At 56.2% G+C, this 16793-nt stretch overlaps 2 protein-coding genes across 2 annotated transcripts; one reads left to right on the forward strand and one right to left on the reverse strand.

Moving 5' to 3' along the window:
- Positions 1 to 3969: 3969 nt before the first annotated feature.
- Positions 3970 to 6628, forward strand: GPR182 (G protein-coupled receptor 182). The gene is made up of 2 exons (XM_072842846.1): positions 3970 to 4196; positions 5118 to 6628. The coding sequence occupies exon 2, from the start codon at positions 5206 to 5208 to the stop codon at positions 6358 to 6360; it is 1155 nt and encodes a 384-aa protein (XP_072698947.1). The 5' UTR covers positions 3970 to 4196; positions 5118 to 5205; the 3' UTR covers positions 6361 to 6628.
- Positions 6629 to 8837: 2209 nt separating this feature from the next.
- On the reverse strand, positions 8838 to 16447 carry ZBTB39 (zinc finger and BTB domain containing 39). Its single transcript, XM_072842845.1, has 2 exons — positions 16309 to 16447; positions 8838 to 14940 (listed from the first exon to the last, which is right to left on the reverse strand). Exon 2 carries the CDS (start codon positions 14894 to 14896, stop codon positions 12758 to 12760), a length of 2139 nt encoding a protein of 712 aa, XP_072698946.1. The 5' UTR covers positions 14897 to 14940; positions 16309 to 16447; the 3' UTR covers positions 8838 to 12757.
- Positions 16448 to 16793: the final 346 nt, after the last annotated feature.

Here is a 16793-nt window from a genome sequence, read left to right on the forward strand (position 1 = left end):
GACCTCCTGGAAGCTAGGCTGGGGATGGAAGTACCGTGGTTGCCAAGCTCCTCTCAGCCTAAACCAGCCCACAATCCACCTGCCCTCCACACACGAAGGAGGGTCCACGGCCGTGCAGGCCGGCCAAGTGGGGGGATTCCTGGGACAGCCCGCCCAACCCCTCCCTCCAGGGTCCAGGCACAAGCCCTTGGCCCCCACCTGACCCTGGGAAGCTGCTGCTTTTATCTGTGTCTCCAATAACTCCTCCCTGGTACCTTCCTTCCTTTCTGATTGTTGATTACAATGTCTTGTCTACAGTTTTTGAAAAAAAAGTTAGAGGGGGGTAGGAAGGAGAAAGAGCAAATTTCCAGGAATTGTTTTGCTGCTGCTGTTCCTGTTACTTGGAGCAAAGCTATTTGCCACCCCCCACTCCTGCTCAGGTTGGCAAGAAGCCTGGGTCCTGCCCCCTCTGTCTTTCCCTTCCTTCCAATCTCTCTTTCCAGCTGCACACCTCCTCCCTCCAAAGAAAAACACCACATGAAAACTGCAGAGCTGTCACTTATTGCTTCCTGAGGGAGCAGCTTTCCCTCTGTGCCTCTGCCAGGAGGTACCACCGTCATTTCCTCCTGCTGCAAATTCGCATGCATTCAGTGAGATGGGGGAGGGGGGCCCGGGAGCAGGTGGAGATGAGGCCACGGGGAGTGATGTCTCAATGACAGGGGAGAAGGTACGGGGGTGAAAGATTGAGACCCAGGAGACATGAGCTGCTAAAATGCAGTCTTGAGAGGAATGAAAATGGCCTTGAGCCAGAATGTGTAGAGAGAAGAGAGACACAGAACGAGGGTCTTCCTGGAGGGTGCTTGGTCTAGTAGAGCCTCCATCTGCATGGGTCAAAGGCATGGAGAAGGAAGTGAGAATTCTCAGAAGGCTCCCTATTGACAAACAATACCCATAGGATAGAAATCGAGATCCTAAAGAGAGAGAGAGAGTAGAACTGTCTGGAAAAAAATCAAAGTAAACCACATTTTACATCATCATCATAGCTCATCATGACAGATTTCTTGATCAAGGCCGGGTCTGACGTTTGGGTAGAAGTGTGACATAATAAGAAACACATCTGCTCCCTGAGTTCCTAAATCCCTTAGAAAATTTCCTAGATGGCTTCAGGATGGGGACTGGTTCCCAGAAAGACCGAGCCTTGATTAGAAGCTTAGAACTTCCAACCTCACCTCCTGTCCTCCGGGGAGAGGTCAGAGACTAGAGATTAAACTAATAATAGATCATGCCTATGTACCGAAGTAGCCATAAAAATTCCTAAACTATAAGCTTCAGAGATCTGGGCTGGTGAACATATCTCCATGCCGGGAGGCCTATGTACGCCAGCTCCATGGGGACAAAGCTTGGGTGGGACCCTTCCCAACCTCACAACTATACCTCTTTATCTGGCTGTTTATTTGCATCCTCTACAATAAACCAGCAAACAAAGTAAATGTTTCCCTGAGTTTTGTGAACCACTCCAGCAAATTACTGAAGCTGAGGTGGGAGGATTGTGGGAACTTTGTAACCCCGTTGGACAGAAGTGTGGGTGCCTTGGGGACCTGTCGTTTGAGACTGGCATCTAAAGTGAGAACCATCCTGTGGGACCCAGCCCTTAGACCTGTGGAATCTGACAGTAACTTCAGGTTGGTGTCAGAAATGATAGATTTTAGGACACCCACTTTGTGCCCAGGGGTCAGGAAATTGGTTAGTATGGAGGGGAAAACCCTACATGTTTGGTGTCAGAAGTGTTGTGAGTAGAGAAACAGTTTTCCTAGAGGAGGCCTTAAGAAAACTGCAAAGGTAAAAACATCCCCTCTCATGGAGATGGCTGGTGGTGATGGTTGCGCAACAATGTGAACATAGTTATTTTATTATTTATTTAAGTAATCTCTGTGCCCAGCGTAGGGCTTGAATTCATGACCCTAAGATCAGGAGTTGCATATGCTCTACCAATTGAGCCAGCCAGGCAGCCCTTACTTAATGCTACTGAACTGTAAAATTAAAAATAGGGCAGCCCAGGTAGCTCAGCGGTTTGGCACCTGCCTTCAGCCTGGGGTGTGATCCTGGAAACCCGGGATCGAGTCCCACGTTGGGCTCCCTGCATGGGGCTTGATTCTCCCTCTGCCTCTCCCTCTGCCTGTCTCTCTCTCTCTCTCTCTCTCTCTGTCTCTCATGAATAAATAAATAAAATCTTTAAAAAAATTAAAATAGCTAAAATGGGGGCAGCTGAGTGGCTCAGTGGGTTAAGTGTCTGCCTTCAGCTCAGGTCATGATCTCAGGGTCCTGGGATCCAGCCATACGTCAGGCTCCCTGCTCAGTGGGTAACCTGCTTCCCCCTCTCCCTCTGCCCCTGCTCATGCTTTCTGTCCCTCTCAAACAAACAAAATCTTTTTTTTAAAAAATAGCTAAAATGGTAAATTTGATGTTATGTTTATTTCACTACAATAAAAAACTAATTAGCAAACCTTAAAAAAAAAAATCCCATCCCTGAATGGATACACAAAAGGTGGCACAGCCACACGATGGAATATTGCTTAGCTGTGAAGAGTAATGAAGTACAGACACATGCTACAGCATTGATGAGGCTCACAAACATTGTGCAAGTGAAAAAGAAAACAGACACCAAGGTCACACATTGTATGATTCCATCTATATTAAATATCCCTAAGAGGTAAATCCCCAGAGATGAAAGCAGAATAGGCATTGCCAGGGGCTGGGGGAAGAGGGCAATAGGGAGTACTTGATGGGTGTGGGGTTTTCCTTTGGGGCGATGAAAGTGTGAGCACCTACACAGAGGCGGTGGTTACACAACTATGTGAAGGTACCAAAAGCCACTGAACTGTACGCTTTGAGCCGGTTGATACTGTTACGGGCACTTCTACCACACCTGGTCCTCTGCAGCCTCGCCCTGCAGCCCACAGAACATGGGCCCGGTGCCGGGTGGCTCTGCCGTCTGCACCGTGTGGCCTGAGAGGCGACCTCTCTGGGATTCACAGAGGATAAAAAAGCCCCTCCTTGTCCCCACCGGGTATCTCAGGGATCCAATGATTAACTGAGGCAGAGGTGCTCTGAGAAGCAGGAAGCTCTGCTGACACCAGGTGTTCCCCACCACACAAATCCACCGGCCCTGAGCCTTACCCTGTGGCTTGGAAGGAGAGAGAAGCTTGGTGTCTGTCTCTCTCCAGTCGATTCTTTTTTTTTTTTTTTTTCTTATTTTTTGAGATTTTATTTCTTTGTTCATGAGAGACACAGAGAGGCAGAGACACAGGCAGAGGGAGCAGCAGGCTCCAGGCAGGGAGCCCGATGTGGGACTCGATCCCAGGACCCCAGGACCACGCCCTGGGCCCAAGGCAGATGCTCGACCACCGAGCCACCCAGGCGCCCCTCTCTGGACCATTCTTTTTTTTTTTTTAGGTTCTCTGGACCATTCTTGGCCACACCTCATGCTGCTCCCCTCTCCGCATCTAGGAGACTCCCCGAAGCTCAGCCCAGCCCTCCTCCCCAGCCCACCCTGTTCAGTCTTCCCTCTCTGTCTCTCAATTCCCCCTCAGAGCACAAGTGCAGGCCGGGAGACCGGCAAGGGGTGGGTGCGAGCCAGTTGGGAAGGGCAGGGTGGCTGAAAGCGTGGATGACTTTCAGATTTATTTTAGCCTGCCCGCCCCATCCAGTTCTGCTTTCGTCGGAATCGACAGACAGGGGAGTGGGATTCTAAGCCCGCTGGGAGTGGAAAACACACATACGGAAAGCACCTAGCACAGGCCTGGCCCTGTGCTGAGCACTTCACTTTGTGGCCCACTGGATTCTCCCAACACCCCCATTAGTGGACGTTACTGTCCCATTTTGCAGAGGAGAGAGCTGAGGCTGAAGGATGGACATTACGTAGCTAGTGAGTCAGGAGTCTGGGTTTTCAATGCTTGCAGCCCTGACTCCTCCCTGCCACGGGCACACTGGGTCATCTCCTGTGACTTCCCCTCTATCTGGATTGGGGGAAGGCAGGAAAAACCCTGACCCTCTCCCACAGAGCCTCAGCCAGTGATACTGCTTCCCGGATGAGAAGGACGGCCCCGAAGCCCACAGGCAAGCCAGGCCCACGGCCACGGTCCCTCCAGTCTCCTCGCAGCTCCCCAGCAGCCCAGACGACCCTGCGGGGACCAGAAGCACTCCGGGCAGAAAGGCAGGTGGGTGTCTCCCTCTCAGGAGAGAAGGGAATCTGAGCCTGAGGACAACTGGCTTTCATGCATGAGCCACTTATGTCCCCAGGGATAAAATGGGGGGGGGGGGGTGCGTGCATGTGTGTGTGTGTGTGCGTGCGTGTGTGTCCCACATCCATAACCCAAATGAGAGAGAGTAAGACTTCCTAGGAAGGCCCACGTCAAAGGGCCAAGGGGTGAAGCACCAGGAGAGAAGTGGAGAGCGGAACCAGCCTGTGGCTGGAGCTACCGGGGCACCTGGCTGGGGGCAAAGCCGGCCAGGGCGCCACGTACTATTTCCTACCGTCTGAATGTTTGTTTGTTTGTTTGTTTAAAGATTTTATTTATTTATTTATTTTTGAGAGACAGAGAGACACAGGCAGAGGGAGAAGCAGACTCCATGCAGAGAGCCCGACGTGGGACTCCATCCGGGGACTCCACGATCACACCCTGGGCCAAAGGCAGGCGCTAAACTGCTGAGCCACCCAGGGGTCCCCCATCTAAATGTTTAAACTCCTCCTCCTGGGACGCCTGGGGGGCTCAGTGGTGGGGGGACTGCCTTTGGCTTAGGGCGTGATCCGGGGTCCTGGGATCGAGTCCCGAGCCCTGCCCTTCCCTCTGCCTATGTCTCTGCCTCTCTCTGTGTGTTGCTCCTGAAAGGATAAATTAAATCTTTTTTTTTTTAATTAAATCTTTTAAAAAAAAACTTAAAAAAGGGACACCTGGGTGGCTCAGTGGTTGAGCGTCCGCCTTTGGTCCAGGGCATGACCCCGGGGGTCCTGGGATCGAGCCCCACCTGGCCTGCTTCTCCCTCTGTGCCTCTCCGCTATGTGTGTTCTCTCTCCCTCTCAAATAAATACATATTTTTGAAAAAATAAAAAGTCATGAATCCCTCTGTCGCCTCTTCAGACCCAGAATCGCTTCCCAAAGCCTCCCGGCCCCTGTGGCCCAGGGACTTGAGACGCCAGCCAGGCGGCTTTCGGGGTGTGTCTGCCCGATGCCCGCCCGGGAGGACGCGGGGCCTGCGCCCCCGGGGGCCGTCACCTCGGCGCCCGCCGGCGACCCTGGGGAGATCCGCAACTGGGACGAGCTGCTCTACTTCTTCAACCACACCCTGCCCGAGTGCCACGTGGAGCTCAGGGAGGACGCGAAGCAAGTGACGCTGTTCGTGCTGTACCTGGCCATCTTCGTGGTGGGGCTGCTGGAGAACGTGGTGGTGATCGGCGTCAGCTGGCGGCGCGCGGGCCGGGGCCTGCTCAGCCTGTACGCGCTGCACATGGCCGTGGCGGACCTGGGCATCGTGCTGTCCCTGCCCGTGTGGATGCTGGAGGTCGCGCTGGACTACACCTGGCTCTGGGGCGGCTTCTCCTGCCGCTTCACGCACTACTTCTACTTCGCCAACATGTACAGCAGCATCTTCTTCCTGCTGTGCCTGAGCGTCGACCGCTACGTCAGCCTGGCGGCCCCCGGCCCGCAGCCCCAGCAGCAGCGGCTGCGCCGGGCCGTGTGCGCGGGGGTCTGGCTGCTGGCGGCCGTGCTCCCGCTGCCCGAGGTGGCGCACATGCAGCTGCTGGACGGCGCGGAGCCCGTGTGCCTGTTCATGGCGCCCTTCGAGGCCTACAGCGCGTGGGCCCTGGCCGTGGCGCTGTCCACCAGCGTGCTGGGCTTCCTGCTGCCCTTCCCGCTCATGGTGCTCTTCAACGTGCTGACGGCCTGCCGCCTGCGCCGCGCCGGGCGGCCCGAGGGCCGGCGCCACTGCCTGCTGGTGTGCGCCTACCTGGGCGCCTTCGCCGCGTGCTGGCTGCCCTACCACGCCACGCTGCTGCTGCTCACGCTGCACGGCACGCACGTGTCCCTCCACTGCTACCTGGTGCACCTGCTCTACTTCTTCTATGACATCATCGACTGCTTCGCCATGCTCCACTGCGTGCTCAACCCCCTGCTCTACAACTTCCTGAGCCCCAGGTTCCGGGAGCAGCTGCTGAGCGCCGTGGTCCATTACCTGCCCAAGGCCCGGGCCCGGGCCCGGGCGGACAGGCGCGCCTCCTCCTCCTCCTCCTCCTCCTCCACCCAGCACTCCATCGTCATCACCAAGGAGGGCACCCAGCCCACCGCAGCCGGCGCCCAGGCCCACCCGGGAGGCCCAAACTAGCCCCCCCCCCCCCCCCGCCCTCCCTAGGGTCTCCCAGGAGGCCCGGAGAGCCCGGCTCCCAGGGGGGTAGAGAGCTGGAGGCCGAGGTGAGGGCGGGGGCGGGGGAAGGGTCCCAACACTCCTGGTCGACCTTGAGTGTGTCCCTCCCAAGAAATGGAGATGGGGAGGCGAGGCGGCGGGGAAGAGCGGGGAACAGGCCTTTGGTGGCGTCTGCCGGGTGTCCCGGTCCTCAGGAACATGGTGAAATAAATTACCCAGACAGCCACGACTCTGGCTCCTTCCAAAATCTGTACTTCCAGCCGGGACAGGCCAAAGAGACGCTGGCAGAAACCAGACGCACTCATTTCAACAGCCACCCTGGCCCGAAAGAGTGTGCTCCGTAGGGACCTCACACAGCTTTCCTTTTGTGTTTGTGCACTTGCCGACGCCCCCGCACACTGCGCAGGCTGGGGGGACAAGGGATCAGAGGCCGAGGAACGAGGAGGCGACGCAGGACATTCCCTAGCATCCTCAGTGACATGGTAAACAGAGGGAGTGAAGCACAGGGCTGGGTCCCGCCCTCTGCCCCCACCCAGATCCTCTCCCCTTCATCCATCCTGCTTCCCTCCCCACGAAGCAGAGGAGCCAGCCCACAGTCCACGCTCCTCACAGCCCACCTGCCCCTGCCTTCAGATCTAGGACGTTTCCAGACTCCCAGGAAGAGATGCTCTTGGAAATGCACCATCCCTCCCTTTCTTTCCAGATCGTGGGCAAACATCAAGGGACATCCATCTGAGAGCAGACCTTGGGACGGCCAGCAGCAGGCCCTGACACACGCTCTGTCCCTCAGCCCTTGTCCCTGCACGGGATGGGGAAGTAGAAATTTCTGAGCCAGTCACAGGGCAGAGCTCCAGTATTCCAAGTCATTCCTGACCCTTCAACTTCATCCTCCCTGGCCAGGGTCTTTCCATTAATTTTCCCGTCCAGCCACTTACTTCTAGTCACACTTGTCCTATAGATAAGAAAAGAGGTCTTCAGGTTAACAAGTAGGTCTTCTGGAAAATACTCATTTATCAGTTTGGGAACCTAAGAGCATGTCCAGGAAGGAAAAACCTATGAACAGGCCCCAGCCCACTAGTTCCAAGTCCTTGGCCTCCTAATCCCACCTGTGGAGAATGAAGGGTTTGTGAACGTAAGCACTGGGAGCCTCTGTCCTGATCGTGCACGCGGTATTTCTGGAATGTTTCACTTGGAGTAACCACTCACTGATCTGGGGCGCCGTCCCCTCTGTTCTTAGAAATCTGAAACCGTATTCATCAGATGCATTAAACATGTGCTCCGATAGTGCATGTGCCCGTTTGTCAGGAGCACAGTGGGAGAGACCCCGACAATCTTGCTCATTGTACCCCAATCTGAAAGGGTCTCAAGCGATACACAGCTGCTCTGTGGCACAGAGCCGAAGGCTTTTTCAACCAGGACAGTCCGGGGTGTGACTTGGGGTTGCAGTAAGGGCTAAACCCAGCAACACAGAAGATGCACTACAGACATTCCTCCTTTGTGCTCATATAAAAACCAAGCCATAATCGAATGTCCTTACTACTCCCTCCACTGACTTTAGGCTCCAGAAGTTTCCTAAAGGGAATCCAGTGTCACACGTGTCACATCCAGGTTGCCTCAGAGGCCAGCCCCCCGGGGGCTCACTCTTCTGATTTCTCTGGCAGTGGGTTACAACCCTAGGCCGCATGAATGCCTCCTTAGGGCCTTGGGAGGACAGAGGCCCAGCTCTGCTCACTACAGCAAGGCTGTTCCTCCGCTCAGCACTCACCGAGCACTGACAGGCACCAGCCTGGCCAGGGGCTGAGACCACATGGCCCACGTCACACCCCAACTTCTGAGGTCTACCTCCTTCTCTGTGGAGTTACATTTGTTGTCGACCTCGTGGCACTGGCAGGACCATCTGAGGCCGGACCTCGAGTCCACCTAGATAGGAGCAGAGTCCACTACTCTCTGTGCCAACCCAAGATCCCCTCGGGGAGGCTTCCCCTGGAAAGGGTGGGTTATTGACTTGATTTGCCACTAAAAACAGGTCAACAGGTTAAACCTGGGGAATTCCAGCTACAGGAAAGGAAACTGTGCTACCTGAAAGAATCTTGGCATCGGGGACGCCTGGTGGCTCAGTCGGTTAAGCGGTTGCCTTTGGCTCAGGTCATGATCCCAGGATCCTGGGATCAAGCCCTGAGTCCGGATCCCCGTTCAGCAAGGAGTCTGCTTCTCCCTCTCCCTCTGTCCCTCCTCTCCACTCGTGCTTGCTCTCTCTCAAATAAATAAAATCCTTAGGAAAAAAAAAAAGAAGAAAAAATAAATAAAATAAAATAAGAAAAGAAAAGAAAAAGAATCCTGGCACCTGCTGAGCAGAATGCTGCTACTACCAGGTGTTGGGCCCTGACCTTCTGAACTCAAGGGATAGCATAACCCCAGTCATAGGAAAAGAATTCCCGTTTCAAATTTCCTTTTTTTATTCTAAATAAAAACCACACTTTGTGCCAAACAATGGAATATAAAAGAATCAGATGTACAACGATTTTAGACATCTACTATTTGGGAAGAGAAGTTTACAAAATATACAAAACTTTACAGCAATAGATAGTAAACACTTAAATATTAGGAGGTCAGTACTTATTAATTTAATGGAAGGAAGTTAGACGTCAACAACTCTTGGTTTTATAAGAGACTTTCGCTAGTGGAGGTGGGAAGGGGGTTGGACTGGACAGGGGCAGGGTGTTAAAGAAACATCGAAATCAAAACAGTTTCATTTTCATTCTGATGTTAAGTTTTACGAAGAGTGATCACCAACGGTGTGTGTGCCCTGCACGTCCCGGGTCTCCGTGCGGGGCTGAGGCAAAAGGACACGTGGGGGCCTCCAGATGGCACAGACTTCTCCGCACAGCCCACTCCCACGCCAACAAAATCAGTGTCCACCTAGAAAAGGATTTCAATTCACTTCCAACGTTGAGTAGTCTCAGGGATAGGGCATGGCAAGAGGCCAGAGACGAAGAAAATTCATCAGTAGCAAAACCTGACTGGGGAGAAGGTAGTTAAGCCCAGAGGTCTGTCCTGGAGACAAAGGGGTGCTGATGGGGCAGAAGGGAAGAAAGTCCAAAAGAACTTTTACCCATTTCCTGGTTCTTAAGGGTCACCGGGGCCCAACCCGCACCTCCTCTCTCTCCACCTGGCCGTGAACTATAGAGACCCCCTCAGTCTTAAAACATAGAACCAAATACTAAAATACAGCAGAGCTTCCCGGGGGGCACAGTGGCATCAGCGAGCCACCAGGGGGTCACAGGAAAAGCGGGAGACGGGTCCCCTCCCGTGGCCACAGGCAGCCTCTGCTGTTGATCCAATGCGCCACACGAGTATCACCTTCTGCCCTTAAGAAACGGGTTGGGAATAGCCTCGTGCTTGCTTTAATGCTCTACAGTCGCCACCTTGAAATTCTTCATTTTTAAACAGAGGGCTCTGCAAATTATGTAGCTGGTCCTGAGTGCAGAACAGGAAAGAGGAAACAGGGAGAAGACGAGACATTCAGGGGACAGACAGAACCTCAGAATGACACAGCAGGCTGCTAAACCGGGCTCCCGAGGCACAGGGGGCCCCACAACAGGGGGTTGACAAAAATGTTAAAAACCCAAGATATAACGAACACCTTCGACCAGGTATCCCCAGAGTGCCCTTTGCCACAATACCAAGTTTCAAGTAAAACAGTTGAGAAAAGGGTGAGCTGGAGGCAGAGGCAGCAAACATGGACCCCAAGCAGAGGGAGGGGTCGGGGGCGAACAGGGGGACAAGCAGAGGAACAGGGTTCGGTCAGTGAGCCTCACGAGCTACTGACCTGCTACATGTCTGATTGCAACCAGCCAGGCCACCCTGATCAACCAACCACGTGGCCTCAGGAGGCTCAGGGGGTGCAGTTTTTTTTTTGTTTTTTTTTTGTTTAGTGTTTCGGGGGCAAAGGTTCAAGGATTTGCTTTTTTGGTTTACTGGCAAAAGGGAAAACTTCACAGTTTCGGATTAAGTACACAGACTACCCAGCATCCAAGATGCCACCTGCTAAGGAAAAGGGTTTCTCTGGCATGCTGACGCACTCGCAGCCACCTGGCTGGGTTCCAGTAAGTACCGCCTCTCTCAAACCTGACCACTGAAAAATCGGTCCTCATCGACGGTCTGGGAGGAATCACTTAGACTCGAGAAGCTTAGCAGATACTGGACTGTGGTCCCTTGCACGTTCTCCTTCTTAAATTCCCAACGGTCAGTGTGGGCAAGAAAGGGAGAAGCCCGTCAGGAATGAAAGGGCTCAGCACTGCTTTCCTGCCAGGAATAGGGTGTAGACGGTGAGAGGTGGCCACTCGTACAAATCCCTTCGTGTACCAGTCACCAGAGAGCCACGCACCCCAAATGGGAGGCTTCCCGACTTAGGGCCAGGGAGGAAGGCAGCCAGTCCGACGGGGACGGAGCTCTGGCTTGCCTGTGTATCTCAACAGAGCTTCCCAAGTTTAGGAAGGATGAGGCAAATGTGCAAAAAAGGTCCTTCAGTTAACTTGTTCCCCTCAACCCAAACCCCAATCTACTCCATCGCAGGGAGGAAGGGCCTAGGAATTCAATCGGCCCCAAGGGTCTAGGACTCACAGCCATTACCTACGGGCTTCGTTGGGCTTATTCTTCAAGAGACTATCTGGAGAGAAAGTAGAGGATTTGCTTATTTAAAGGCATGACACCGCTCCCCTCCCCCCCCCCCCCCCCCCCAGTTCTAGCCCCCATCTCCCAAATCTCTGGCCAAGACTGTCCCCAGGAATATGGCTACTTGCTGGGGACAAACTCCTTTTCCTGAAGTCACTTATCTGAAAGAGATGCTGGGTAACATGTATATAAAAGCAAAAATAAATAAATATCAATGTCCAAAAAGGCTTTGTGAGTTAATTAAAACCACTTGCTTGTGAAACAGCCCAGGGTGCTGCTGAGTCCCACCAGGGGCAGTGTCAGGGCCTAGGCCAGGGACTCTCAGAGCTCCCCGGGGCAGCGTGAGGTAGAATGAGTTACTGAGGTGCTACCTTGTGAATATGCGAGATCCGAGGGCCTCTCCCTCAGGCTTTCTTGGGGCAGGAATGGAGCCCACCAGCCCCAAGGATTGGGCCCACTCCACCCCAGCCACCTCGGGTGGACCCGAACCAGCTGCCGTCCTGTGGCGCCCCCTGGTGGCGATGCAATGACAGATCAGGATAAATTCCAGCAGGTCAAAGGTGAGCTGCCAAAGCTGCGGCCAGTTAGCACAAAGTAAACAACAGGTTACCCTGGGACAGACAGAACCGGAACGCACATCCCGCTACACACCCCCAGTTACTCGGGTCCCTCCCACCCGGAAGGCCTCACAGTCCATCACTCCTCCACCTCACGGGGCTTCTCGTCTACACCACAGGTCAAACACACTTCTAGGTGGGAGACTGGATGTCGGTTAAGGCAAGGCTGCTGCTGTCGAGAGACATCCCCTCCTCTCCACCAGGAAACTCAAGGTCGACGGAGGTAGCCAGATGGCAGATGACCTATCAAAGGGGCTCCCTGTCCTCTTGGCCACACAGGGAAGGCTTGACAGCCTGGCTATAGCTCCATAAAATCAAATTTCTTTGGAATTGAGGAGAAAAGAGACACCTCCCTTCCTGTCCCAGCAGGCTGCCACTTCCGGCGGCGCCATAGGACACCTCTTCTGACTGGCAAGGACTCATCCTGAAGCTTTCTGACCTAAACAGAAAGCTCTGTCCCCAGTTTGGATCTAGCTGCCGAAAGATTTTACCATCCCGTCAGCAGATGGGAGCAGGCACCTCCGGCCCACCTGCCCTTCCCCTGCTGAGGGCGAGGCCTAGACCCGGAGGCGAGCTGCCCTGCTGACGAGTCTCTTCTCAATGACCACATTCCCAAAATCTCTCATAGCTGGGTGTCCCAGTTGGAAATCTGGCGAGAATACCCACAGTGAAAACCTCTCTCCACCTTCCTCTATTCAGTGAGGCTGTTGGTTGGATTCTTAGCAGCATAAAACCTATCAGTAAACTAAAACTTAAGAGGCTGGGAGAGGGGATCCAGTTGACACCAACTGCCTGACCAGATCCCAAAACCATCCTCCAAAGAATAAAAAACACGGCCCTTCGTGGGCAAGAACAGGTAAGGAGGTAAACATGATAGGGCCGTTGCTTCTCAAAAAACAGTAACAGCTCGTGTGCTCTTTCTTCTTTTTTCTTCTTTCAACACAAGACAGAACAGAACTCCTAGCAAGGCAAAATCGAAACTTCGGCTGGAGGGGGACCAACAGCCATTAGAAAACCTACGTCCTGGCTGCCGCCTGGGAGCTCCCCCCAGCCCTGCTGGGACCCAGTCAGCTGTCCGGGTTCTTTTCCGCCTCTTTGGAATGGATAATGTACATGAAGGTCTGCTCGATGGTGAAGTCGGGCGGGAGGCTGCCCTTGTGCACGCCCACATGCTTGCTCATGAGGTTCAGGGTGGAGCTGTAGTGGCCACAGACAGTGCAGCGGTACATGAGGGCCCCTGAGTGTGTCTTCAGGTGGCACTTGATGGTCGAGCGGCCTCGGAAGAACTTGTGGCACACCTTACACTGGTACGGCTTCTCGCCCGTGTGGATCCGCCGGTGGTAGTTGAACTCGCTTGTGTGGGCAAACCTTTTGCCACAGACCTTGCAGCTATACTTGCTGTTCCCAGGCTGGCCCTGCAGAGCCAGCTCCTCACTCAAGAACTCCTCTGCTGGCAGCTTCCGCTTCTGGAAAGCTGGGTGCTGTAGCCCCAAACCGGGCCGCGCGTCAAGGCCACTGTTGCATTTGTGCTGGCTGAGATGGTAGCGATAGGCAGCCTCCGACTTGAAGCTCTGGCTGCACAAGTGGCAGCGGAAGAGGGCGTCTTCGAGGCTTTGATGCACGGCCATGTGCTTCTCTAGGAGATGCCAGTCCACAAAGCTGTTTGCACACACAGAGCAGGAGAAGACTGAGATGCCCAGATGGGACAGCGTGTGCCACATGAGGCTGCAGAGGTTGAGGTGGCGCTGGTCGCAGACGCTGCAGGCCTGGCCCTTCAGGTTCAGATGGTCAAGGACGTGCCCCCGCACCACGTGGAAATCTTTGGCCAGCGCCTTCCCACAAGCAGCACATTTCAACTCTGCCGAGGCCGCCCCCGAAAACAAACCCAGCTTCCCAGACAGGGGATCGTTGGGGTGGACGATGATGTTGTTCTCAAATATCCCATCCCGTCGGTGGAGGGTCAGCTGCCACTGGGTAAAGAACTTAGTTTCACACATGTCGCAGGAGAAGAGGAAAATGCCAATGTGGGACAGAACATGGGTCACCCGGGAGTTCCGGTCCTGGAAGTGGGTCTCGCAGACCTTGCAGTTGCCGGTCAGCAGGTCCACGTGGTCCCGAGCATGCTGTCGGATCAGCTGAATGTTGGGCTCTAGAACTTTCTTGCACACCTGGCAGGGCATGGCCTTATTCTCTCGGTTGTCATTCTCTCCAAAAGTCAGCTCATCCTCACTGTCATCACTCAACTCAATCACCTCCTCGGCTGTGCCTATCTCCTCAGTGGGGTCTTCAAACTGCAAGTCATCATCCCCCAGGTCGTCCAGCTGGAGCTCATCCATCTGACCGAAGCTGGGGTCTTTGGAGTGGTCGCTATTGCTCAGACAGGAGTTGGTCCCGGTGGTAATGTCGATCGCGTTGTCCGGGGTGAAGAAACTGCTTTTACTGAAGTCTCCGTTGCTCTGAACTTTGTATGGCTGGCAGGAGCTCGTGCTGGTTTGGATGCTCATGTTGACAGTGCCCAGGACCGGCTGGGTAGTCACCACACCAGGAGCGGGGGTGAAGGGGGCAGGCGCATCGTGCTCTTCCGTCTTTGGCGGCAGTGGCTGCTGTGGCAGAGGCAGGCTCTGGTTAATGTCACCGGTGACGTTTCTCTCTTCCTCTTTACAGCTTCCCCCACCATCACTGGGCAACACATAGTTCCTATCAGGCCCAAAGTGCTCCCCCGCACCCCGGAGGTCTCCGAGGGGATAGGCGGGTTCTGCTGAGCTACAGCTCTGGGTACCGGGGTGGCTCTCACCGGTGCCGCTCAGGGGCTTGGCCACGGCAGTGCTCTCCAAGTCAGGAAAGGTGGAGTGACAGGCCCGGAGCAGGTCCTCCATACCCAGGCGCTCGGCAACCTCGTAGATGACCCCAACGTTGATCAGGTCTGTGAAGAGCTCTGACGTGTAGACAAAGCTCAGGATCTTCTCAAAGTTGGCGGGCGTGATGAAGTCTACCACGTAGGTCCTGGCGGCATCGAGCCCCGTATTGAGGAAGAGGTTCTGGAAGTAGCCGGCCGCACAGGCCAGCACGGCTTTGTGCGCCGGGAAGGAGCGGCTCCCCACCACAATGGTGACATCGCACATGGTCTCGGAGAGCCGACACTTGTTGAGTTCCTTCAGCAGGTTGTTGGGGTGGTTGGTGCTTTGCAGTTTGATCCGCATGCCCATCTTAGCAGCTCCGATGAAGTTGCCTCTGTATCAGCACAGTTCATCTGCGGACAGTAAAAGGAAGAGATGGATGGCCAAACACATCCCTGCAAGTGAGGAGCTTGGCGGAAGAAAATACCACCGGGTCGGAGGGTCTCCAAGCCCTGGGTGGGGTAGGAGTGAACGGGCTCGGGGTTCGGGGCTTGGGGTTCGGGGCATGGCTGAGCCGCTCAGCGTGCACAGCAACCCCTCTCCCCGCATACTCCCCAGGGCAGAGCTGTTACATCGAGATCCCAAAGTACTAAAACAAATCGGACAGCGTCTTTAAGAGTCGGGAAGAGAGGTGGTGGGCCTGGGGGGACAGAAGCTAGAGCCCCGGACCCTGGACCCCGGCCACAGGCAACCGCCCAGACACAATCTTTCACTTCATTACCCGTCAGGGGGCTCGAATTAATGTCCTAACTTCTTCCCCAGTGTGAGCCCTCCTATCTCACTGGGCACATTCACTTCTCTTACGATGCCAAATGCCATACAGGTACTTGAACACGATTATTAAAGTTCCAGAGCTGCTGAGGGCAAGATAAGGTCGCTTTCGATCTTTCCGTTTCTTATCGATGCTCTGTCCTTGCAGTCCCTAGGTCAACCTCTCACTCATTCAGGAGTGTCGACCTCTCCCTAACCTAAGCTACCTGCCTCGTTTCTTGTCCTACCATAACCCAGGGCCGTCCGGATACTGCCGTGACCGCCTCCCGACGCTGTGGATGAAGCCAAAGTACCCGGGGCCCAAAGCAAGCAAGCTGCATTCACCACTGATGGACTCCGGTTTTTTCCTGCCCACCCCTTTTGGGATCTACGCGTATGTGGACCAGAACTGGAGACTTACTAGATGCCCTAGGAAGGGCATCTAATCCTACAGGCAAGACTCCTAAGGACCTGCGGGGTCCCACTGCCCCCCTTGGAGTCCCGCCTGCGGACGAGCTCGTCCCGCAGCCTCGCCGCTCGCCCGCGCGCACAGCCCCGCACCTCACCACCCTCTACTAACTCCCAACTTTTTCTGGGGTCCAGGAAGCTTCTGCGCATTGCTGGGGTGGCAGCCAAGCAGCTCCCCGACCCCCAGGCCGCAATCAGGCGGGGCCCCGGGAAGCGGGGGGCACTTCCGAGCGGGCCCCCCAGCAGCCCGCGGTGCCGCAGGCTCCCCCCGGGGGCTCGAACCCAGGAAGGCCGCTGGGTCGGGCTGGGGCTCCATCGAGGGCCACGGAGCACCTCGGTGCGGCCGCACTCGGCGGGGCCCCGGGCGCCCCCGGAGCCAGGGGATGCGCGGCGGGGCCGGCGGGGGGGGGCGGCCTGGGGCGCGCAGGGGGAGCGCAGCGGCGGGGAGCAAGGCCGGGCCGGGCGGCGTCGGCGGGGGCAGCCCTCGGCCCGGCCGCGCTTACCGGCTCCGCGGGGCCCGAGCACCATCGCCGCCGCCGCCGCACACAAAGGCCCCGGCCCGCCGTGCCCGGCCCGACGAGGAGGCGGCGCCGCCGGCCGCGGCCAGACTCTCCATCCGCCGCGCCGCTCGCCGCGCCGGCCCGGGCAGCCCCCGCCGCCCGGCCCGCAGCGCCCCCCGCCGTCCCGGAGGAGGCAGCGCCCCCCGCCGCTCGGCCGCAGCGCCCCCCGCCGCCCGGGAGGAGGCAGCGCCCCCCCACGGCGGGGCCGGGAGCCCAGGGGGCGGCGCCGCGGCCCCACACTCCGCCGCCCCCAGCTGCGCGGCCCGGCCCCCGCGCGCCCCGGGACCCCCGCCCGGCCCCGCCTCCCCCACCCCGCGCGCCCCGGGACCCCCGCCCGGCTCCGCCTCCCCCACCCCGCGCACCCGGGGACCCCCGCCCGGCCCCGCCTCCCCCCCCACCCCCCGCGCACCCGGGGACCCCCGCCCGGC

This window comes from Canis lupus, chromosome 11 (genome assembly GCF_048164855.1).
Source record: "Canis lupus baileyi chromosome 11, mCanLup2.hap1, whole genome shotgun sequence".
NCBI classification, from domain to species: Eukaryota; Metazoa; Chordata; class Mammalia; order Carnivora; family Canidae; genus Canis; species Canis lupus.